This window comes from Alligator sinensis, unplaced genomic scaffold, assembly GCF_000455745.1.
Source record: "Alligator sinensis unplaced genomic scaffold, ASM45574v1 scaffold682_1, whole genome shotgun sequence".
NCBI lineage: Eukaryota > Metazoa > Chordata > Crocodylia > Alligatoridae > Alligator > Alligator sinensis.
In genome coordinates this window covers 1,709,013-1,729,709 of record NW_005842011.1, presented here as the reverse complement: position 1 = coordinate 1,729,709, position 20,697 = coordinate 1,709,013, and the positions used below count along the sequence as shown (strand labels likewise).

At 43.8% G+C, this 20,697-nt stretch overlaps 2 protein-coding genes across 3 annotated transcripts in view; both read left to right on the top strand.

Moving 5' to 3' along the window:
- IGF2R (insulin like growth factor 2 receptor) overlaps nucleotides 1-10,815 on the top strand; it is an 85,809-nt gene extending 74,994 nt beyond the window's left edge. Inside the window, exons 44-48 of the mRNA XM_025201983.1 lie at nucleotides 4,053-4,237; nucleotides 4,545-4,731; nucleotides 7,664-7,828; nucleotides 8,575-8,644; nucleotides 9,142-10,815. Of these exons, the coding sequence (XP_025057768.1) occupies nucleotides 4,053-4,237; nucleotides 4,545-4,731; nucleotides 7,664-7,828; nucleotides 8,575-8,644; nucleotides 9,142-9,555 (1,021 nt within the window). The 3' untranslated portion in view covers nucleotides 9,556-10,815. The remainder of the gene's footprint in view (nucleotides 1-4,052; nucleotides 4,238-4,544; nucleotides 4,732-7,663; nucleotides 7,829-8,574; nucleotides 8,645-9,141) is intronic.
- A 5,343-nt stretch (nucleotides 10,816-16,158) lies between these two features.
- LOC102377966 (solute carrier family 22 member 2-like) overlaps nucleotides 16,159-20,697 on the top strand; it is a 42,884-nt gene continuing 38,345 nt past the window's right edge. For both annotated transcript variants that reach the window (XR_003093638.1, XM_006021909.3), the window contains exon 1: nucleotides 16,159-16,652. Coding sequence is in view for 1 of the 2 variants with exons in the window: in XM_006021909.3 (XP_006021971.1) it covers nucleotides 16,245-16,652 (408 nt within the window). In the remaining variant the exon portion in view is untranslated. The remainder of the gene's footprint in view (nucleotides 16,653-20,697) is intronic.

Below are 20,697 nucleotides of genomic sequence, written 5' to 3'. Positions count from 1 at the left end.
ACCACTAGAGGGATGGAGAAATGCTTAAGTCACTGATTCCAGCAAAGGAAGAATGTTGCCTCTTGAGACTTTGTCTGACTCTGGTATGCTACTTTTTTCCAACAAGTTGCATAATAAAACTGGAACAGGTTTATAATGCACAAAACCTGGCAATAAGCTAAGCCATGCTGAGTGTTTTGAGAAAGCAATGGGAAACAATCATTCCTTCTCAGAATCAAAGGCCAGCAGCCTACAGTGAAGGGAGTAGGAGTGATATAGATTCATAGAGTTGGAAGGGACCTCAGTGGGCCATCTAGTCCGACCCCCTGCCCCTGGCAGGCAAGAAAAGTCACCAACCCTGGGGGTCATGTGATCCCACTGGTGCCTGTCCAGTCTCCTCTTGAAGACCCCCAAGGATGGGGCGAGCATCACCTCCTTTGGGACCCCATTCCAGATTCTGACAAACCTGACAGCGAAGAACTTTCTCCTAATGTCCAGCCTAAACCTTCTCTCTAGTAGCTTATGGCCATTGTTCCTTGCTGTTCCAGGGTCTGCCCTGGTGAACAGATCATCACCTACTTCATGTTGCTCTCCCCTTATGAATTTGTACACTGCCACAAGGTCCCCTTTCAGCCTCCTCTTGGAGAGATGAAGAGGTTAAGGTCCCTTAGCCTTTCCTTGTAGGACCTTCCCTGCAGGCCTCTAATCAGGCGAGTGGCTCTTCTTTGGACCCTCTCCAGGTTGTCCGCATCCCGCTTTAACTGTGGTGTCCAGAACTTGACACAGTACTCCAGCTGCGGTCTAACCAGTGCCACATAGAGGGGGAGAATCAATTTCCTGCACCTGTTTGTGAAGCACCTACGGATGCACGACAAGGTGCAATTGGCTCTGCTAGCTGCTTTATCACGTTGGCGACTCGTGTTCATCCTGGAGCCAACAGTGACTCCAAGATCTTTTTCAGCCTCAGTGAAGGTGAGAAGGTCGCCCCCCAGCCCATAGGTATGATGGCAGTTCTTCCTCCCTAGATGCAGCACCTTGCACTTGTCCTTATTGATTTGCATCCTGTTACTCTCTGACCACTTCCCCAGCCCATCTAGGTCAGCCTGGATCTGGTTCCTCCTCTCTAGGGTTTTAGCTGCACCTCATAATTTTGTGTCATCCACGAATTTGGACAGGGTGCTTCCCACCCCCTCATCCAGATCACGATGAAGATGTTGAACAGCACCAGCCTCAGAACTGAGCCCCGAAGGACTCCATTGCCCACATCTCTCCAGGTTGACACTGACCCATCCACTATCACCCTCTGAGTGCGACCCTTGAGCCAATTTGCTACGCAGTCTACCATGTAATCATCCAAGGCAGATCCCCTCAGTTTATTTATAAGGATGGTATGGGATACCTTGTCAAAGGCCTTCTTGGAGTCCAGATAAATAATATCCACTTTGACTCTTGCATCTAAACATTTGGTGGCCTTGTTGTAAAAGGAAACTAGGTTAGTCAGGCAGGACCCGCCTGCTAAAAACCCATGTTGGTTACCCCTTCATATCACATTAGCCAGCAGGCTCCCACAGATGTGCTCCTTGATAATTTTTTCAAGGATTTTCCCAGGGATAGAGGTAAGGCTGACTGGTCTATAGTTCCCCAGGTCCTCCTTCCTCCCCTTAAAGATTGGGACGATGTTGGCCCTCTTCCAGTCCTCCGGAACGTGACCCGAGCATCGTGAGCACTCCTGTATCCTTACCAGTGGATCAGCTATGACCCCCACTAATTCCTTCATTACCTGTGGGTAGAGTCCATCCAGCCCTGGTGATTTGAATGCATCCAGTCCCTCCAAGTGTCTTTTTACTAAGTTGGCACTAACTGTTGGTCGGCTGATGTTCCCTTTGTTGGTGTCCATGATGTATGTTGAGGGTTCATCTAGATTCCCATTTAAGAAGACGGAGGCAAAAAAACCATTGAAGAGCTCTGCCTTGCCGCTGCTATCCATCACTAAGCCCCCCTGTCCATCCTGTATGGGTCCTATGCTACCCCACGCCCTCTTTTTGCTCCCAACGTACCTAAAGAAGGACTTTTTATTGTCTTTAATCCCTGACACTAGCCTGAGTTCTAGAGCTGCCTTGGCCTTCCTGACTGACTCCCTGCAGTCCCTGCAGACTCCCTGCAGGTGTGGGCCAAAGAGGTATATTCCTCTTTGCTAGCTAGGCACCCCCTACTTCCGTTTTCTGTACAGCTCTTCTTTTGCCCTTAAGATACCTTGGATGCCCCTGGTTAGCCAAAGGGGCTTCCTGGCCCCATTGCCCTTTCCTCTGCCATGGGATTGACTCACTCTGAGCCCAAAGAATAGTTTCCTTGAGGAATGTCCACCCATCCTGGACCCTCAACGCATCCACGTTGTTGGCTTCTAGCACCCTGCTAACCAATCCCCTGAGTCTATTAAAGTTGGCTTTTTTAAAGTTCAGCATCTGTGCTCTGCTGGGTATAGTGCCCGCCCTTTGCTGGATAGTGAATTTAATCATTTGGTGATCGCTGTACCCTAAGTTGCCTTGAATCCACAGGTCCCCCACGAGGTCATCCCCTGTGGCCAGCACCAGGTCAAGCAAGGCATTGCCTCTGTTGAGACACCCTTAGCTCCTGTGTTAAGTGGAGATACTGAATACAGGTTAAAAACCTGCAAGAGTGGTTAAATGTAGCTTAACTGCTCCTCCCAGCATGTTTAGGTAGTTAAGGTCCCCCATGACTACCATATCTCTAGACCTCACAGCCTCTTTGAGCTGCTTGGAAAATTCCTGGTCTAGCTTGTCCTGGTGCGGTGGCCTGTAGTAGACCCCCCCCCCCCTTGCGCCCCACCAGATCCCTTTCATCCTGAGCCCCTTGGATCCTAACCCACAGAATCTCTGCTTGACCACCCTCTGACCCTAATTTGATTAGGGAAGATGTGCCCTGTTCTTTGACATAGGGAGCAATTCCCCCACCTTTTTTCCCTACTCTATCTCTCCTATACAACCTCTAGTCTTCTATTCCCACCACACAGTCATTAGAAGAGTCCTACCAGGTTTCAGTTAGTCCCACTAGGTCAAAGTTGTTGCTCGCTAGCAAGAGCTCTAGATCCTCCTGCTTATTTCCTATGCTTCTGGCATTTGTGTATATACACCTAATTCCCCTGGTGGCTGTCCCTGGCCCCCCCTTAAGCTGGTGTCTAATAGGATCTTTGCTACATACCTGGGCCGGTCTCGTGGGTGTCTCTTGGTTCTGTGTTCCGTGGCTCCCTCCGTACTCGGCCTTCCCTTCCCCTGATGAACCTATTTTAAAGTTTGCCGGAGGAGATAAGCCAACCTGAAAGAGAACACATGCTTACCTATAAGTAAGTGAATGAAAGCAGCGGTGGATCTGTTTGCATGGCTGCTTTGCCGTGTGTCATCTTCCTGCCAATCCCACTTAAGTAAGGAAAGAAAACAGGTTTAGGAAGAACTGAGATGGAGGAGTTACTGGTTTTTGAATGGGAAGGAGCATTGGGAACCCCTAGCTTTGATAAAGCTTAAAGCATTGTTTTGTTCTAGTTTAAAACAGCAATAAGGGGTCCTGAGTGGTTGTCACCACTTTTGGAGTTGCTGGATTAGTATCAGTGCGCTCCATTGCCGTGTCAAAATGTTGCTGCAGCTATTGACTGATCACAGGGCAGGATCTTGAGCCTGCACATCAGCCCTTTTCACCCCAAAGTTAAGTGCCTAGTGCTACAGTGAAACCTTCAGAAATAGTGGTCTGGCTTTCTAAGAAGTGTTGCGACCCCAAAAAGTCAAAGATGAGAGCCACAAGTGTTTGCTGTCTCTGAAAAATCAGGCCATTTAAAACTTAATGCCTGAAGTTCATTGGAGGAACCTAATTTTGTAGATTTCCATGAATGAAAATCTTGTTCTGGTTGTTCTTCACTGTAGGACATAATCATTCCAATTTGAGTCTATTGCTTGAAAACCCACTAAAATTGGGTTGCTGCTGACATTTGAAATCTTAATTTTGCACGATTAATTGTACGATAAGTTTTGAGCTTTGTGGCTAAATTTGGTTTTTCCTTTCAGATTATACACCGCTTCTGGGGATATACGGACAAATGGTGACGCATACGTGTATGAAATTCAGCTTTCTTCTATAACTGACTCGGCGCACCCACAGTGCTCTGGAGCAAACATATGCCAAGTTAAAACTAACAGCCCTTACCAAAGAAGAGTTGGCTCGTCCAATAAAGCCAAATACTATATTCAAGGTAAGCCCTCGCTGGCTAGAATTACTTCACACTTGAATCCTCTTGTGAATAACTTCATGAAAAAAATGATTCATGTTTCATGACAGTTGTCCAATATTCCTGTAAGAGGGAGGGCTGAAACTTGCAAATCCAGGTGCAGGAACATCAAAAAATAAGGAAAAATGGCTTTGATTTCCTGGTGTGGGGCTGGGGAGGGGAGGGGAAGATTGGACTTTAGTAAAACAAGATACTTCCCTTAATCTTTTTCCACTTGTTCCCATTTGTTCTTACTGTTCTTTATAATATATTCCATTTTTCTTCTCTGCAGATAATGACTTGGATATTGTGTTTTCGTCTGACTCGCAGTGCGGTAAAGATAGATCCAAGTTTGTCTCCTCAACAATCTTCTTCCACTGTGATCTGCAGGCAAAGGAAGGCATCCCTGAATTCCTCCATGAGACATCAGATTGTCAGTACTTATTTACATGGTACACATCTGCAGTCTGTCCATTAGCGTGAGTAATCTTTTCCTTTCTCCTAAAGTGGCATGTGGTTTTAGTGGGCATTTGCTTGTTAGATTTTGTGTTTAGCAGAATCTATATTGGGTATGGCCAAAGGAAAGGATCCAAGTGTAAGCAGCAACTCACAGGTGGGGGTGGGGGGCATGAGGGGGCTAGTGCTAAATGCTTGGAGGCATATAGCTCTACTACCGGGCAGCTGGATTCGGTCATACTAAAATTTCAGGTTTAGGTTGTTTTTCACTTTATTTTCACTGAACCTGAAAAGACACTAGAAATAAAACACTTTTTCTCCTCCAAAATAAAGCTGCTTTTTTGTTTCTATCCAGCAAATATTTATTGCTGCGCAACTTAAAACAATTGTCTCTAAGTGCTCGACTTTTGATTTTTATTTGGAAGTAACTTCATTAGGCTTCTTTCTTGCTTTATACGTTGAACATTTCTATCTGCTCACCTTTTCTTAGCATACCAGAGTGAAGAATGCTCTGGGTATTGCAGTGGTGCCTACGGTTTTCAATCATGAAAGCCCAGATACGTGAAATATTGTATGCACATGGTTCCTGCTTCAAAGAGCTTGTAACCTAAGCATAAGGCAAAAGTCCAGTAGATGCATATATGTGGGTGGATCCTAAGGTAGTGAGAAGATGGGTTTCCTGGCTCTGGGTGCTGCATTAATATTATTGATATTACCAGTCTGCTGGCAGCCATGGAGTGAGGAAATATGGCTTTCTCCTGCCATTTAAATTTTTTTCTCCTGTATGAAAACTCTATTTGATCATATTCAGTTTCTGGTTCATGCTTTCCTATTCTGAAAATACAGAAAAGGTTCTTTCCTTATGCGATGCTGGGTAAAAATAAAAGGGGTCAACTTTAAAAAATTGCAGTTAGTACTACATTAAAAGTAGCTGAAAGGCAAATAATTGCGTTAGTTGCTACAGCTTACTAGCATATAGGCTTAATTTTTTTAACAGCTGCCTCAGTACACCAAATCTTAACAGCTCACATAGGGCCTGAATGTTTGGACTATGCAGCTAGATCTGTTGGCACTAAGTTCAGCTTCTTTTCTGGAATACATAAAAGTGACTTGTCTTAGTAATGCAACTATTTAAACATGTAATGTTACCTTACAGGATGTCACGGTGTTGACGTGTACATTTTGGAACTCTTTCCAATAGGCAGCAGCTGGTACACTCTCTGATTTTTGTATGAAGAAAAAACTGAGAACAATTCAAATGCAGTAAAACTACTTCAACCCCAACTTTGACACCATTTCAACTTTTAACTGTGGACAAAGCAGTATTAAAGTTGAAGTGGTTTTGGGTGGGGGTGTTTTTTGTTTTTTGGTTTTTTTTGTTTACAGAACTTGGTAGCTCATTGCCCTTTTTGAAATGTTCCCCTTTTTGGCAGGGTTTCAAGTGTAATACACATCCACAACCTCAGTTTGACCATTCTGTGCCTGGTTACTCATTTTAAGAACATGAGTGACTTGCAGGATCTTTTCCTTTTTTAGGCTTCCTTTCTCTAAGGCCCAAATTGCTGGGAAACAGAAATCTACTAAAGCAGAAATTCTCAGATTCAAGTGAGGCTGTGGGGTGGGGCTATGCGAAGCTTCAGTCACTGAGTCGATTTCAGCCTGATTCAGTGGCCAAATCTCCAAATCCGCACTGAATCGGAGGACTTCTTAATCTCTCTGAATCGAATCGGAGAGATTTGGAAAGATTCAGCAATTCAGACATAGACGCACCTTTAAATGTTTTTTCTACATACCTCAAGGTACCAGGCAGCTTGTGAATGTTATGATGCTGGGGAGCATGGAGCATCAAACAGGAGCATGGGGGGGTCCTGGAAGTGGACCAGAAGCACTTCCGGTCCTCTTCCGGGTCTGCCAAGGAGCTCGTTTGGCGGGGGGGGGCATGCCTCAGCTTGGTGACTGGTGCCTCCTGTGTCTGGGGGGGCACCTGGGGTCCCCCCACAGCTGATTGCTGAACCAGGGGGTGCAGGGGGGCCCCTCAGCACACTCGGTGGTGGACCCAGAAGTGGACTGGAAGTGCTTCCGGTTCACTTCCAGGTTTGTCATCAAGCACATGGGGGCGCCCACCCCCCTCCCGCCCCTGTGAGACGCTCCATCCTTTGCAGCATTCATGAGCTGCGCCTGGTACCTTGAGGTATGTAGAAAAAATATTTAAAGCTGTGTCTGTCTGAATCGCTGATTGTCCAAATTGGCATTAAATCTTCAGATTTGGATTCGGCCGAATCGAATCGGGACAGTCATCTGAATCAACAAATCGAATCGCTGTCCCCGATATTTGGGCCAGTCTGAATCAAAATACGGCCCATTTTGCACACCCCTACTGTGGGGTACTTGTCACTTTGGGCTGGTGCTTAATGGTGGCTGTCCTGTACAGGACCAGCTGAGTGCAACTGTAGGTGTTACTACTCTTCAGTAGTAATTAACTGACACATCTTAGCAGCAGCCCTGTGCCCTTTTGTAATGGGGTTAGTAAGCCATGGAATATGGCTACAGATAACTGAGCATCTCTCAAAGCACTCTGCATAAGTGATCTGGCCTGGTATCTTTTACCCAAGTCAGTTGCATTCATGGCTTGAATTAAGTGTTGGATTCTCCTTATTGCAGCCTTGAATATAGGGCCCATTGTGTCAGTCTGTTTAAAGCAAAGGCTTTGTTGCAGATGAATTTTATTATGTCATCCCCACCACGGTCATGCCCATTAAATAGTGCTTTGAACAAAGGTTTTGGAACACTTGTATTCCTTGCAACAGTTTTGAGAGCAGATTCTGACTGGAGCTGGCTTTACATGTCTCAAGGACTGGCTTTTTCCCAATACTTCTAATCGGTCTTCCCTTACTGTTGCATCCAGTCAGGCAGAGGTGTCTTTTAATCTTAACCCAGTTTCCTGTGTTGTTACAGAATGTCTGAGGTTCCAGAAAGCAATGAGGGTCAGATTGACCAGGAAGCACAAATTCATAAAGGCCTTTCAGGAAGAAGTCAAGCAGTTGGCGCTGTGCTTAGTGTCCTCCTGGTGGTTCTCACCGTGTGCCTGTTGATTCTCTTGTTTTACAAAAAAGAAAGGAGGTAAGAGGAGGAGGAAGGGACTTTCTTTTCCCTTGTATTTATGGTTACTTCAGTAAAGGGGATACTGTGAATTTTAAAGACAGTTTTAAAGATAAGAATCGCAGGTGCCACAACTCCTATTCCAGCTACCATTTTTGTAACTTTGACTGCTGTTTTCTGCTTTAAATATTTTCTCTTCCTTGTTGCTGTGTAAGACCACAGAGAAGCATGGACTGGCCAGTCTCTTCCTTTTGGCTTAACAAGACTCCTACAGTTACTAAGAAAAATAACTGAGACAGGATTAAGGGTTAAAAAAAAAAAACAAAACTTTCTCAAGTGACTTGAAGTTTGTGTGTTCAAATGTGTAAGTTTTCTCATGGTTCAATTTGACTCTGTAGATAAGCAAAAAAAATTAAAAATGTAGTGCCATTATGATTTACATGACTACAGCAGTGCCAAACAAAAGTAACTTGCTCTCTCACGGCAAATACTATTACCGATGTAGGAAAGCAGAATAGCACTCAAGTACTCTTGAATTTATGATGGTATGATAAGGGGAAGTTTGACAAAACTATCATATTTCCAGTTAAAATAGTCTTGAGTCAGAATTTTTTTTATCCCAAAGCACTTGCATTTTGGCAGGGTAGGGACCCACAATGGCAAAAAACAGTGAAAGTCAAGGTTTCAGGCTGGGGATCAGCAGTATCTGGTCCAGAAGAGTAAATAAAGGTATTATCATTTCCCGCTAACTCTCCATTCTGTTTTAGAGAAACTGTGATGCACAAGATAACCAACTGCTGCAGAAGAACATCAAGTGTTTCCTATAAATATACAAAGGTAATCATACTAACTATAGTGCCAACTAAGGTTTTGTTCTGTTAAATGTCTCTATAAACTAGGAACACCTACGTAAGATTCCTGCCACATTTTCTAAAGTCAGTGTAAACTAAAAGTTCGCATGGCAGGAGAGCTTCCTGGCTTCCACAGACTGAGTATGAGAGGAAACAGGGCAAGTGGCTGATCCCAGCAAGCAAGGGAAGAAAGCAGATGAAGGACTAAGGGAGATGCTGAACAGCACTCAATAGGGGGCAAACTGAGAAGCACAGAGCTAGCAAAGGAAGAATGTTACAGGTCAGAAGTAGTGCAGAAGTTGATTCCTGATGTACTGGAGGAATGTGGAGGTTTTTGCTGTGTCAATCTTTCTTGCAGTGAATAGCTTTGATGTGCAGGATAAGGTGAATGATATGCCAAGCGATGGACTTAGGTGGTCCCAAGGGTGGCTGAGAATCTGAACTAGGCTACTCACTGCCTTTTTGCCATCTCCTTTACTATAGGTAAACAGTGAAGAAGAAGCTAATGAGAATGAAACAGAGTGGCTTATGGAGGAAATTGCTGCGCCAAATCAGAAACCAGGAAAAGGAGGACAAGAGAATGGGCATATCACCAAATCCGTTACATCGGAAGCCTTTACCTCTCTCCATGTGGATGACATGGACAGTGAGGATGAAGTTCTAACCATTCCAGATGTAAAGGTTCATTCGGTGAGAGGGCCACAGTCCAGAGGCTCGGACAAGAACAGGCACCAGCAGAAGAAGCCACCTAGCCATGGAAGGGATGACAAGGCCAGCTTGCTGAATGGAGGGAAGGAAAGCAAAACAGCAGCCAAGTTGCCAAGTCATCAGACGCAGGACTCTCTGAATTCAGTATCGTTCCATGATGATAGTGATGAGGACTTGTTGAATGTTTAAAATAACCCCTCTTGTGCCTAATTAAATATATAGAGAGATTATATATAGCGGGACAATAAAACACTTCCAACCAAATATGAAGACTTCAGCTTGAGAGAGAGAGACTACTCTGACTTTTGCCTTTAACAAGAAAATATTTAAAAGGGAAGGACAAAAAGACTAGTCCTGGTTGTTTACAATGGTCTGTTCAGTAATGACTGGATATCCAGCATCCAGTTGACTGAGTTATATTGATTCTCCTTTTCTTCTCTAGCCAGGATTTTCTCTTTTAAAATCCTCACCATAGGCAGTAGATGCTTGTTTAAAAAAATCCTTTCAAAGGATGGGATTAAATCTGAATGAAGTCCCTGACTCTTGAGATTCAAGTTATTTGACTAGTATTTTAACTCTCTCCTTGTATTTATTGACCCTCACTACTCAGGTTTGCTGAATCATAGCAACATGTTCTTCCTGCCGGCAGGGTATTAATCTTACAGATTCACCCATCATGAAAAAAGTGTAATTTTTGTGTCTATTAGGGATGGTTTGTAAATTTTGGAACTGATCTAACTTATCCTGTAAATTTGAATACTCCATTCTAACTTTAAACAGATTATTGACTTTAAAGGTGTTTTACTTGAAAGGTACAACTCTGTACAGAGGTCGCCTGAAATGGTAGCTGTGCTTTGCATGATATTTTGGTATTGGTTACATGACTTATTTTATCAGTATTTGCTGACAAACACCCAAAGATGTCCCTTGACAGTGTTTGGGCAGGGTTGTGCCTGTCCAGCTGTAACCTGATCATTCAAGGTAGTGAATTCAGGATTCCTGGAAGACCATCTTTGCCACCCTGTAATTTCTTCTGTCTTAAGCAAAATGCCCAAGAAATAGAGAAGCCTTAATTTGCACAATATGCATCTCTTTGGTACTAATTGCATGAAGAACGGCCATTTCTGTAGCATTAGATCCAACTTTAGAGCATAGACTAAGGCCCTACTCATTGAATTTAAAATGTTGCTGGTACTGAACAGAGGAAAAAATCCATCTCCCTATACGAGTCTGCTCCTCAAGTGTGTTGGATTACTTTTTTGGGCAGTGAGATGGTTTCATTTGCATAAGGTACATGTTGGTCAATATCTGAAAATATTTGTTCCTCTTTTTGGTTGGTCTGTTTGGTTACCACATTGATTGGTTCTTTTCTAAGGTTATCCATTTGGAATCAAATTTAGTGTAATAGAAGAACACTCAGTAATTTCAATAAAAGATTAAATTATTAAATGTCCATTCCAAACTTATTCCTATAGGCATTAAAATAGGTGCTAAAACATTCTTTTTTTTTTATACTAGGCGTCAAAACTTGCACAAAGTTCCAAACTTTCTTGGAAATGGTTACTGTTTCTGGCTGCAGTAACAAATGGAAGACTTAAGTGAGCCCCTAATTAAATATTTTTTCCAGATTCAGAACTTTTTTCTCTACAGTTTGCATAACCAATAAAGCCACAAAACATTGGCCTTTTTTATAGTCCAGCTGTAAGTGTTAGTAAATTGGCACTTAGAACTTGAGCAATGCTTCCCCCTGTTTCTGTCCTCACCACTTCTGGATGGTTAAAGTTGTTACAGAGTTAATTCTTAGGAGGAAAAATCGGGAAACAAGGGGTGCCATTGGTTAGTTATCCCTGGTGTTTTAAAAATATGTACATATCTTCAAAGTTAGGATGAGGTCCTCAAGACTGGATGCCTGTTTAATTTGGGTGCCAAGCCACCTGTCCCCTCTGCAGCACCATTCTCCACAGTCCTCCCTGCTGCTGTCGCATGCTTGAACTTACCCCTGCTGCAGAGGGGCTGCATATCTGCAGAGAGGGTAAGTGCAAAGCTGCTTGACTTCTTTGAGGATGGATTTTTTTTCCGTAGCACACAGCTGGGAGCAAATTCTGGCCGGCAGCAAAAGGTTGTTTAAAAAGTAGAAATGGGAAAGTGGTAATTATTTATAAATGGAGAAATAAAGAGAAAGAAACTAACTGTACAACAGTTCAAGTGGTGGCAGCATCTGTTTTAATATACAAATTTTATTCGAGGTACACAGCAGTTTAACAAGCTAAAAGAGCTATGTAGCTCAACGCTTGAGAACTGCTCTAAAGGAGTTGCTGCAGTTCCCTCCACAAGTTGTGGGCATTGAGGCATGAATGCTGGACGAGGTTCTGTGACCTTTGTTCTGCCAAGAAATCGGCCCAAAGGTCCCTCGTGCTTTTAATCTACTAATCCAAGATTTAAAGTGGACAAACTTGAACAACCACATATAAAGATGTGTAAATCAATAGGCACTCAGAAACCAAGCTGTAAATCCTGATAGTAATATAAATGACTGGGTTTAAACATGTAATTCACAAGTTACTGTGCCCCACCCCCATTCCCCCCAGTCTGCAATTTTCAGACTATGCAGTGACTTTTTTTAAGGCTTCTGCCTTGTGTGTTGCTTCAGTAATACTATGAGTACAGTTAGGTAAATCAGAGCCTTGCCTATGGCACTGATTCAGCACTTCTGTCCAAGTATTTTATCCTGCTATCACGTGGATGTCTGGGTACTTTCCACATACAAATCCCTAATGCAGTTCATAAAGTTCCTTCTCTTTGCTAGATTAAAAACTGGGTTGTGGGGGGTGGGGGTTGACAGTCTTAAAACTGTTCAGGAGTAACGTTCCTGTTCCAGACCTGGAGTTGTGGGGCTTTTAAGAGAACACTTAAAGCACAGACTGTTTGGCAGCCCTGGAGGCACTGTCCAGCCCTGGGTTACTGGTGGGCCACAGGAAGCTAGGGGGCATGGGGCCTGGATTCTGTAGCAGGCTTCAGGCCCCAGCAAACGTGGCGATCAGCAGCAGGAGAGTGCACAAAGGCTGCTGTGGCCTTCATTGCTCTCCAGCTGGTTTGCCTGGTGCCACTGCCATGGCCCTACCTCCCCAGCTGCCGGACCCCACTTTGCTTTGTACTGGAGAAAGAGTTAGAGCTGCCATTGTGGTACAGGGCATACAGCAATGGCAGCCCTGGCTGGCTACTGCTGTCATTGCTGCTTCCTTGAGGGCTGGATCCAGCCCAGGGCACAAGGAGCTCCGTGGTCCAGATCTGGTCCAGAGCACAGGGTGCATTTGATGCTCCTGACTTAAAGAATTCTTATCTTTTGATCTCTTACAACGTCAGAACCAAAAACATCTGGGGAAAGGAGCAAAGGAAGGGTAATTGCCTGTAAATTTGCTTTTAAACTACTCCAGTGTGGCCATCTTTGTTTCATGACCAGAAAGTAGTGTTTATTATCTATGTTTGTGACCCCAACCCCCAAAGTGGACCCCTGTCCTCATATGAAGAGAAATTTTAAGTTAGTTCTCTAGGTCAGGATATACTACTCTTTTGAAGGAGTCAAGCCACCAATCTGGAAGGTATGCTTGATTTGTAATGCTGTGCTGGGATGATAAATGAAGGGGTTTTTGACACAGTCCTTTAAAGTGCTGAAACCTGGTTTTATTGGTAATAGCTTACTATCTAGCTTTGCTATGGAGAAACCTCCTTTTTGTCTTTAGTATTTGAACAGGCTGTAGCACTTCTTCAGAAGATCTTTGAGTGCTTGAATAAGATTAGTTAGTATGTTCCCATTTTATAGATGGTCCCAGAAAGTGGTTTTCCAAAGTAGTATGGTGAGTAAGCCTGGACACAGAAACAAGATTCCACAATTAAAAATTAGGTCTGTCTTGTCTGTCGGCACAGGCCTGTTTAGTACACTCTCCCACATTAAATTGATTAAACTGCCTTCAGGCACCCTTCATTTACACTTGCCCAAAACAGGATTGCATGCTAAAAATGAAGTCAGGCAACTCTGAATACTGTTTTCTAAGAATGTAGCAGTGAAACTGTCCAGCAACATCTGGACAAATAAAACTTAGCTGTAAAAACTGCATACATGAGCCACGGCTTGAGTGGCTCGTTCACTGAAATGAGCTGATTTGTATTGTGCTATCTACTTCAAAATTTCCCATTTTTAAAGTCAAAACTCTCAAGTAGCTATAAGATGCCAGAATTGAGTACAATGTTAACTAGGCCTAAAACTGGTCTGCCATTCCCCTTTTTTCTGTTAATGTTATTGGCATATAGTTGTCATCAAGTAATTTTTCTTTTTTTTTTCTTCAGTCTTCTGCTCAAATATTGACCGCTTTTAAACTTAAAAAACAGAAGTGCCTGGTGAACAAATGGTCTCCAAATGTTCTTTAACAAACCCTCGTTTTCTGTAAATTTACCTGAGTCCCAAAATATCTGTTTTGGTCTTTCTGATTGATCCATCTGTGATCTACATACAGGAACTATACCCCTTTTCTCAGTTCCCTTATCTGTCACTAGATGTATAATAAAGACAAAAATATGTGCAATCAGTTTTATTTGGTTCTAGATTATTAAACTCTGTTACTGTCCTCTGGAGCCTTCTTGGATTGGGTTGTGATAATTTGGGTGCAAGATTAGATTAATCTCATTTTGAGGTGATGGGTGTTGTATGCTACTGCTACGATAAATAGCATGTTCTCCAACTTCAGAAGTTCATGTGCTTTGCTCCCTTTAAAGGGAACATTTAAAGCTTATTTAGAAGAAAACATAAACTTACTTTTCAGTTGCTTCATTGTTTAATTTTTTTATCATCTTTCTTTTTAAGTAAGGGGTTCTTCCTATCTGAGCAAGTCTGCATGAACATCTCAAACAGGGTTTTCCATCAGTGAGAACTTTTTTGGCTTAGTTTAGTAAAACTGCATGATAGTGGCAAGATTGTATTGGTATATGGTATAGCCTGGATTTTGAATAACATGCTAACAAGTTTCATATGACAGGGCTCCCATCCAACCAATGCTCTATGCCCTTGTTCTATGTTCTGTTTTCAGTCTAGGTAATTATCTAGCCAGCATCACTAGAGCAGCAACTCTTTCCTCCACTGCCCCCCCCCCCCCCCCCCCCCCATTTTCTTCCCTGGTGCTGAGTAAGGAACGTAAGGAACAAATGGGGGGACGAAGGGATATTAAAACAAATGGCAGTTCAGGCAGTTTCCTTATTTTTTTTTATTTTTTTTTTTACTCCTGCTGGTACATTCCTCTCTCTAGCATGTCTCTGCAGTCCAGTGCTTCATATGTCAAAGGAATGCTTTTACTTCCTTTTTTTAATCCTACCAAGAAATATGTGAAAGTTTTCTCCCCTGCACTGTATTAGTTATAGGCCATGTTCAGATGTAGATTTGTAGTGCAACATAAACCTCATAATGCTACAAGTGGGTGTTCAGATGTATCCTCTGCCTGTAGTGCTACATAAATAGTGCAAACTCTTCATCCAGTTCCTGTAATGAACAGGAACTCTGTAGCACTACATTTTTTTTTTTGTAGTGTCATGTGTAATGCCTGACCTTACGTCTCGCTCTCTGCAGCATTCTGCTCTTCCTTCCAAGAGAGGAGGGAGGGAGAGCAGCTACAGTGGCCTCAGTGACAGCCCACTGCTCCCAGACCAGCTATCACAGGGTGCAGGACTGAGACCAGACTTGCCTGTGGGGAACATCTGGCACCATTGCTGCTGCTATGTTGGCAGCTGCTGCTAATCCCTGATGGCCTGCCCAGTCTCTTACCTAGTGGAGGAGAGGTCAAGCTGTCGGTGATCAAGCTCGCTGCCAGCCTCCCCACCCCTGGGAGATGGGACAGGCGAAGGAACAACCCTCTATGCTCCCCTGGCTGGAGAGCAAACCTCTACAGAGACTTTTGTAGCTTCCCGGTTGTAGTCTCTGAATGTCTGTGCACCCCTCATAGCACTAATTTGTAGCGATTTCAAAATGCTGCAGCACATGGGTTCCTTAAATGCAAGTCTAACAGCATCACAATGTTAGCTTTTTCTTTTCCTCCCCCCCACATTCAGGAAAGATTTAACTCTGGTTCATATCTGGAGCAGTGTGTTTAGCTGCAGTGACTGAACAGCTGAATAGTCAGTTGAGTCTGCTTCATGTGAGAGTATTTAGGTGGCTAGCGTTGTTACTGGAGGGAGAGAAATGTATGCTAGATTTTGATGCAAGAAAAAGGTCAGTTTTGGGAAGTGCTTCTTTCCCACTGCATAGGTGCGAGGTTTTTCCTAGGGAAGTGTCCCTGTATTGTGTAAGGCATTTAAACACCTTGCGCACTTCAAGAATGTCCTTTGCTGGATTAAAGACACCCCCCCCCCTCAAAAAAACCCCCAAACAAACAACCCAACCACTTCGATCTCTCACATCTGCTTATAACTAAACTTGTGAATACTGAGTATCAAACCTAAAATTCAGGTAGAAGGCACATAATGGGGGAGGTTGTCTCCAAGTTAGGTTATGATCTGGTTGATTGATGACAGACACCTTTCAGCCCTGACAAATATTTGTTGATAGTTCAGTCTTTTTTCATGTCCTCCCCAAGAGCAGGAACCCATTCTTGGTTAGCTGGGGCTGGGGGGACAGTAGTAGTTCTCTGTAGTTCATTGGTGAATCCAGGCGTGATTTCAAATGAATCTTCACTAGAAACTTGCAACATAGGGTTTAATAATTTATAAAGAGACACTGACTTTTGATCAAATACTCTGCTGTTACTAAAGTGCCTTTGCTGATGACAACATTATATAGCATTGTTGGGAAGAGCAACTAGGTGAGTTTAATTCACAATAAATTGCCACATGTAAAGATGCCAACCTTCGATGACATTTTAGAGCACATTGGAGAATTTGACTTATTTCAGAAACGAGCTTTTTTCATTTTATGCTTGCTTTCGGCTGCCTTCACGCCTATTTACGTGGGTGTCTTTTTCCTGGGCTTCACCCCTGAACACCGCTGTCTCAGCCCTGGTGTGGTGGAGCTGAGCAGCAGGTGTGGCTGGAATTTGGAAGAGGAACTGAATTATACTGTGCCCCAGTGGGGCATCCAAGGGGAGTCGTCCACTAGTCGTTGCAGGAGATTTGATGTGGACTGGAACACAACTGGCATCAGCTGCAGTAACCCATTAGAAAACTTCACCAGCCAGAGCAGGGTTCCCCTCACGCTCTGCAAAGATGGCTGGGTTTATGATTCCCCAGGAACATCCATCGTGACAGAGGTAAGGGTACATATCCTCCCCTTCATTGTAATTGCTGCTAACATTGAGTGTGGGGGGAGAGAATGATGTCCGAGATAAAAGCTAAGTTTGAGAGAAGGGCGTGTGCCCAAAAACCTGCAGAAAATTTCTTTTTTTTGCAATTTCTTAGTTGGCCTAATAAAAGGTATCATCTCTGAACCATGAGTTCTAGAGTTTTGCATTTCAAGTTTGAGAGAAGTAACTTCCTTTTAAAAAAAAAAAAAAAAAAGTGCCTCTCATAATGAAGTACCTAGTAGTAAAGTACATTCCATTTATAAGGTACTTCCTTTTGTTCTGAAGGGGCTGTTACTTGCACCATTTAAATTGTTCTTGCCTTGAACCATCCAATTGCATTGCAAGATGGGGTTCTCTGCTGCCATGGAGTGCTCGCAGTAGAATCCGAGCTTAAGCTACATATTCTGAGACCAGAAAGTCAAGATTTTGCCTTTAATTGGGGAGCTGCCTTTAAATCTTGTAAGGTTTCATCACATACTAAATAGTTACATATTGGAAAATGATAACACACAAGCCTGCTAAATGTGCTGCAGTCTGTAAATTACAAGGCTGGGAATAAGGATCTGTGAGCATCCCAGGGTGCTGTGGAACCCCTATTGGGAATCGCTGCGCTAATCTCAAAACATCAGCTAGCCAAGCAGCTTTCACTGATACTCAAATTATGACCTGATTTGTTAAAAACTAAGTGGAGGAAGTTGCTTAGAATCCTTGTATCCAATTCATTCAATCTATCACTGACCTCACTACAGCAATCTGGCCTGTGTGACTGGGCCCCTGTGCTGCTGAGCACAGTGGGGACTCCCCATGCAGGCAGGAGTCCATACACATTGATCAGATTGGGGTGTGGAGGGTCAAGATTCATCAGGACACAGACACAAATACTAGACCTGAAGTGCAATCAGCAAGAATAAATGAGTGCACAAGAGGAAGGGCCTGCTGCCTGTGTTACTATTACTGCCTCATGACTGAACTGGTTGAGGAGAATAGGATCTGTTGGAGGAAATGGTTTTGAAAATCAAACTCTCATAATGACAAAACAAATCTGCACAGCTGTAGGGGAAACTACTACTTTCTCCTGGAAATTTTCTTTCCTCCAGACTCTCAGGAAATCTCCACACCTAATTTGGGATGTTTTCAATGCAATTTGTCAGAAATCACCATCTTCTGCGTAAAGGATTTAGCTTCTTTTCATTGCACCTAGAATTGGCTCTATTGACATTGTTTTGCTTCCATTTTATCAACAAGCCTTTGATAAATTTAGAGGTGGGGGGAAACCCTCTAAGCTCCCTATTTGTCTACATATAACACTTTTTGGAGAACTTTTTAAACAAAAGGTTTGGTTTATGATAGCTTCCAGCAAGAGAAACTTTAATCTGTAATTAGGGCAAAGACAATTTTTAACTGCTGAACAGTACATTATCCCAGCCTTGGACACTGGAACTAGTTTTATTGACCCTAAGTGGAAGGTTGTTTCGGATCACTGCTTTGTATGAAAAGTATCAACCCTTTTACAAAGAACAAGGAGAATCAGCCTTCATTTTGGCCTCCCCCCAGAATTCAAGTACCTTTCTCAGTCCTAGACTCTCTCTTTTTTTTTTTTTTTCAGTGGTCCCTAGCATCTGTCTTTACTTTTCTTTTTCTTTTCCCCTGCCTTATGTTTATGCTCCTTGTTTTTGCTAATCCCTTGTCAGCTCATCCCTTGCTTTTGATGCGCTTCTGACTTTTGCCTAATTGGCCAAAGCTGCCCCCGGCTCTTTGTGCTGTGTCCTTAACCACTTCCCACAGAGCTTCCCCCAAGGGTTGACTGCCCAGGGGCAGCAGCCAGAACAATTGCAGCTGCTCTAGTATTTACTATGTGATTAGTGCTTTCCCACATTCCCATTGATCGGGTTCTGGGTCCAGGCCTCAGCTTGTTGCCCTCAGGCTTGATGGGAATTTCCTTAGTTGTTCTTATTTCTCTTCCTAAACAGTAAACCCAAGAGCCTCTGTAAAATCAATTTGGCAAGCTGCCACTTTATGCTCATTTAAGTGTAACCATGTCTGTTTAACCATTCTGACATTCTCATCTTTCTTGGTTGCAACAAATACAACCGAGTGGCATATGTGAGCTTCTTGTGCAACACTCTCATGTGCCAAGTGAGTTAATGTACCCTCACCTAGTGTCCCCTTGAATCATGTTGACAATAATGCATTCTGGGAAACCTGGGCATTTTGTGCTTTAATGCCTTCTTATGTTCTCAGAGTACTGGAGGTAGCAGCACATAGGGTCTGATCTCACCTTGTGCTTACAGAGCTGGGGAGAAAAAGGACTAGTCAACCAATTATGTGCCACAACAACAGCATGCCGAACCAGCTGCAGGAAGGCAGCTATGTGCCAGGCCAGGGTAAAATAAAGGCAACTGCCACAGTGTTTAACAATATTAACTATATTAGTATAAACAGTTTTCCTCTTCACACAAACAGACTACATACTTGTGTTTAACGGATTATATGCCTTGTTGAGCAAGGTCTCAATGGGTACTCCCCTTAACATTTTGACTTTTAAAAGGGTTTTGTAGAGAGCAAAAAATCTAAACTATGTGACATAACAGCAATTCCTGGGCATAATATTATGTGCTCCAGGGAGCTCCACTTGTAGGTATATACTACACTAAACATTTCCATAGGAGAATTCAGTGTATAGCTTTGTGCTGAGCCAGAACATTGCCTTATTGGGATTCTGTCATAGATTCATAGATTGTAGAGTCGGAAGAGACCACAATGGATCATCGTGTCCAACCCCCTGCCCCTGGCAGGAAAGAGGACCGAGGTCAAATGACCCCAGCCAGGTGACTATCTAGCCTCCTCTTGAAGACCTCCAAGCTAGGTGATAGCACCACCTCTCCTGGAAGCCCATTCCAGATCCTGGCCACCCTTACTGTGAAAAATTTCTTCCTAATATCTAACCTAAATTCCCTCTCAACTAGTTTACACCCATTATTCCTAGTCACTCCCTGGGGCACCTTACTAAACAGCACTTCCCCTATTCTCCGTTGACCTCCCCTAATAAGTTTATAGGCGGCCACAAGATCTCCCCTCAGCCGTCTCTTGTGAAGGCTGAAGAGATTCATCTCTCTCAACCTCCCCCTGTAGGGTCTATCATGAAGGCCACCAATCATGCGAGTGGCCCTCCTCTGGACTCTCTCGAGATTCCCTGCATCCCTCTTGAAGTGCGGCACCCAAAACTGGACACAGTACTCCAACTGTGGCCTGACCAGTGCTGCATAGAGGGGGAGCATCACCTCCTTTGATCTATTAGTCATGCACCTGCTAATGCACGACAAGGTGCGATTGGCCTTGTTGATGGCCTCGTTACACTGCTGGCTTATGTTCATCTTAGATCAATTATGACTCCAAGATCCCTCTCTGCCTCCGAGCTGCTGAGAAGGACACTCCCAAACCTATAGGTGTGCTGGGGGTTCCTCCTTCCCTGGTGGAGTACCTTACATTTATCTTTATTAAATTGCATCCTATTTCTCTCTGCCCATTGATCCAACCTGTCCAGGTCAGTCTGAATCTGCTCCCTGGCCTCCACTGTACTAACTTTGCCCTATAACTTGGTAGCATCAGCAAAGTTGGAGAGGGTGCTCTCCATGCCCTTGTCCAATCGCTGTTGAAGATATTAAATAATATTGTTCCGAGGACTGAACCCTGCGGGACCCCACTGCCCACCTCCCTCCAGGCCAAGAAGGAACTGCCCACCACCACTCTCTGGGTGCGGTCCCTAAGCCAATTGGCCACCCACCTGGCTGTGTAGGCATCCACTCCACAGTCTGCTAGCTTCCCAACAAGGATAGGGTACGAAACTGCATCAAAGGCCTTCCTAAAGTCCAGGAAGATGACATCAGCCTTGGCTCCCACATCCAGGTAATGTGTGACCAGGTCATAGAAGGCTACAAGGTTTGTCAGGCAGGATCTACATGTGACAAACCCATGCTGGTTTCCCCTCAGCATCGTTTCCCCTGCTGGGCCT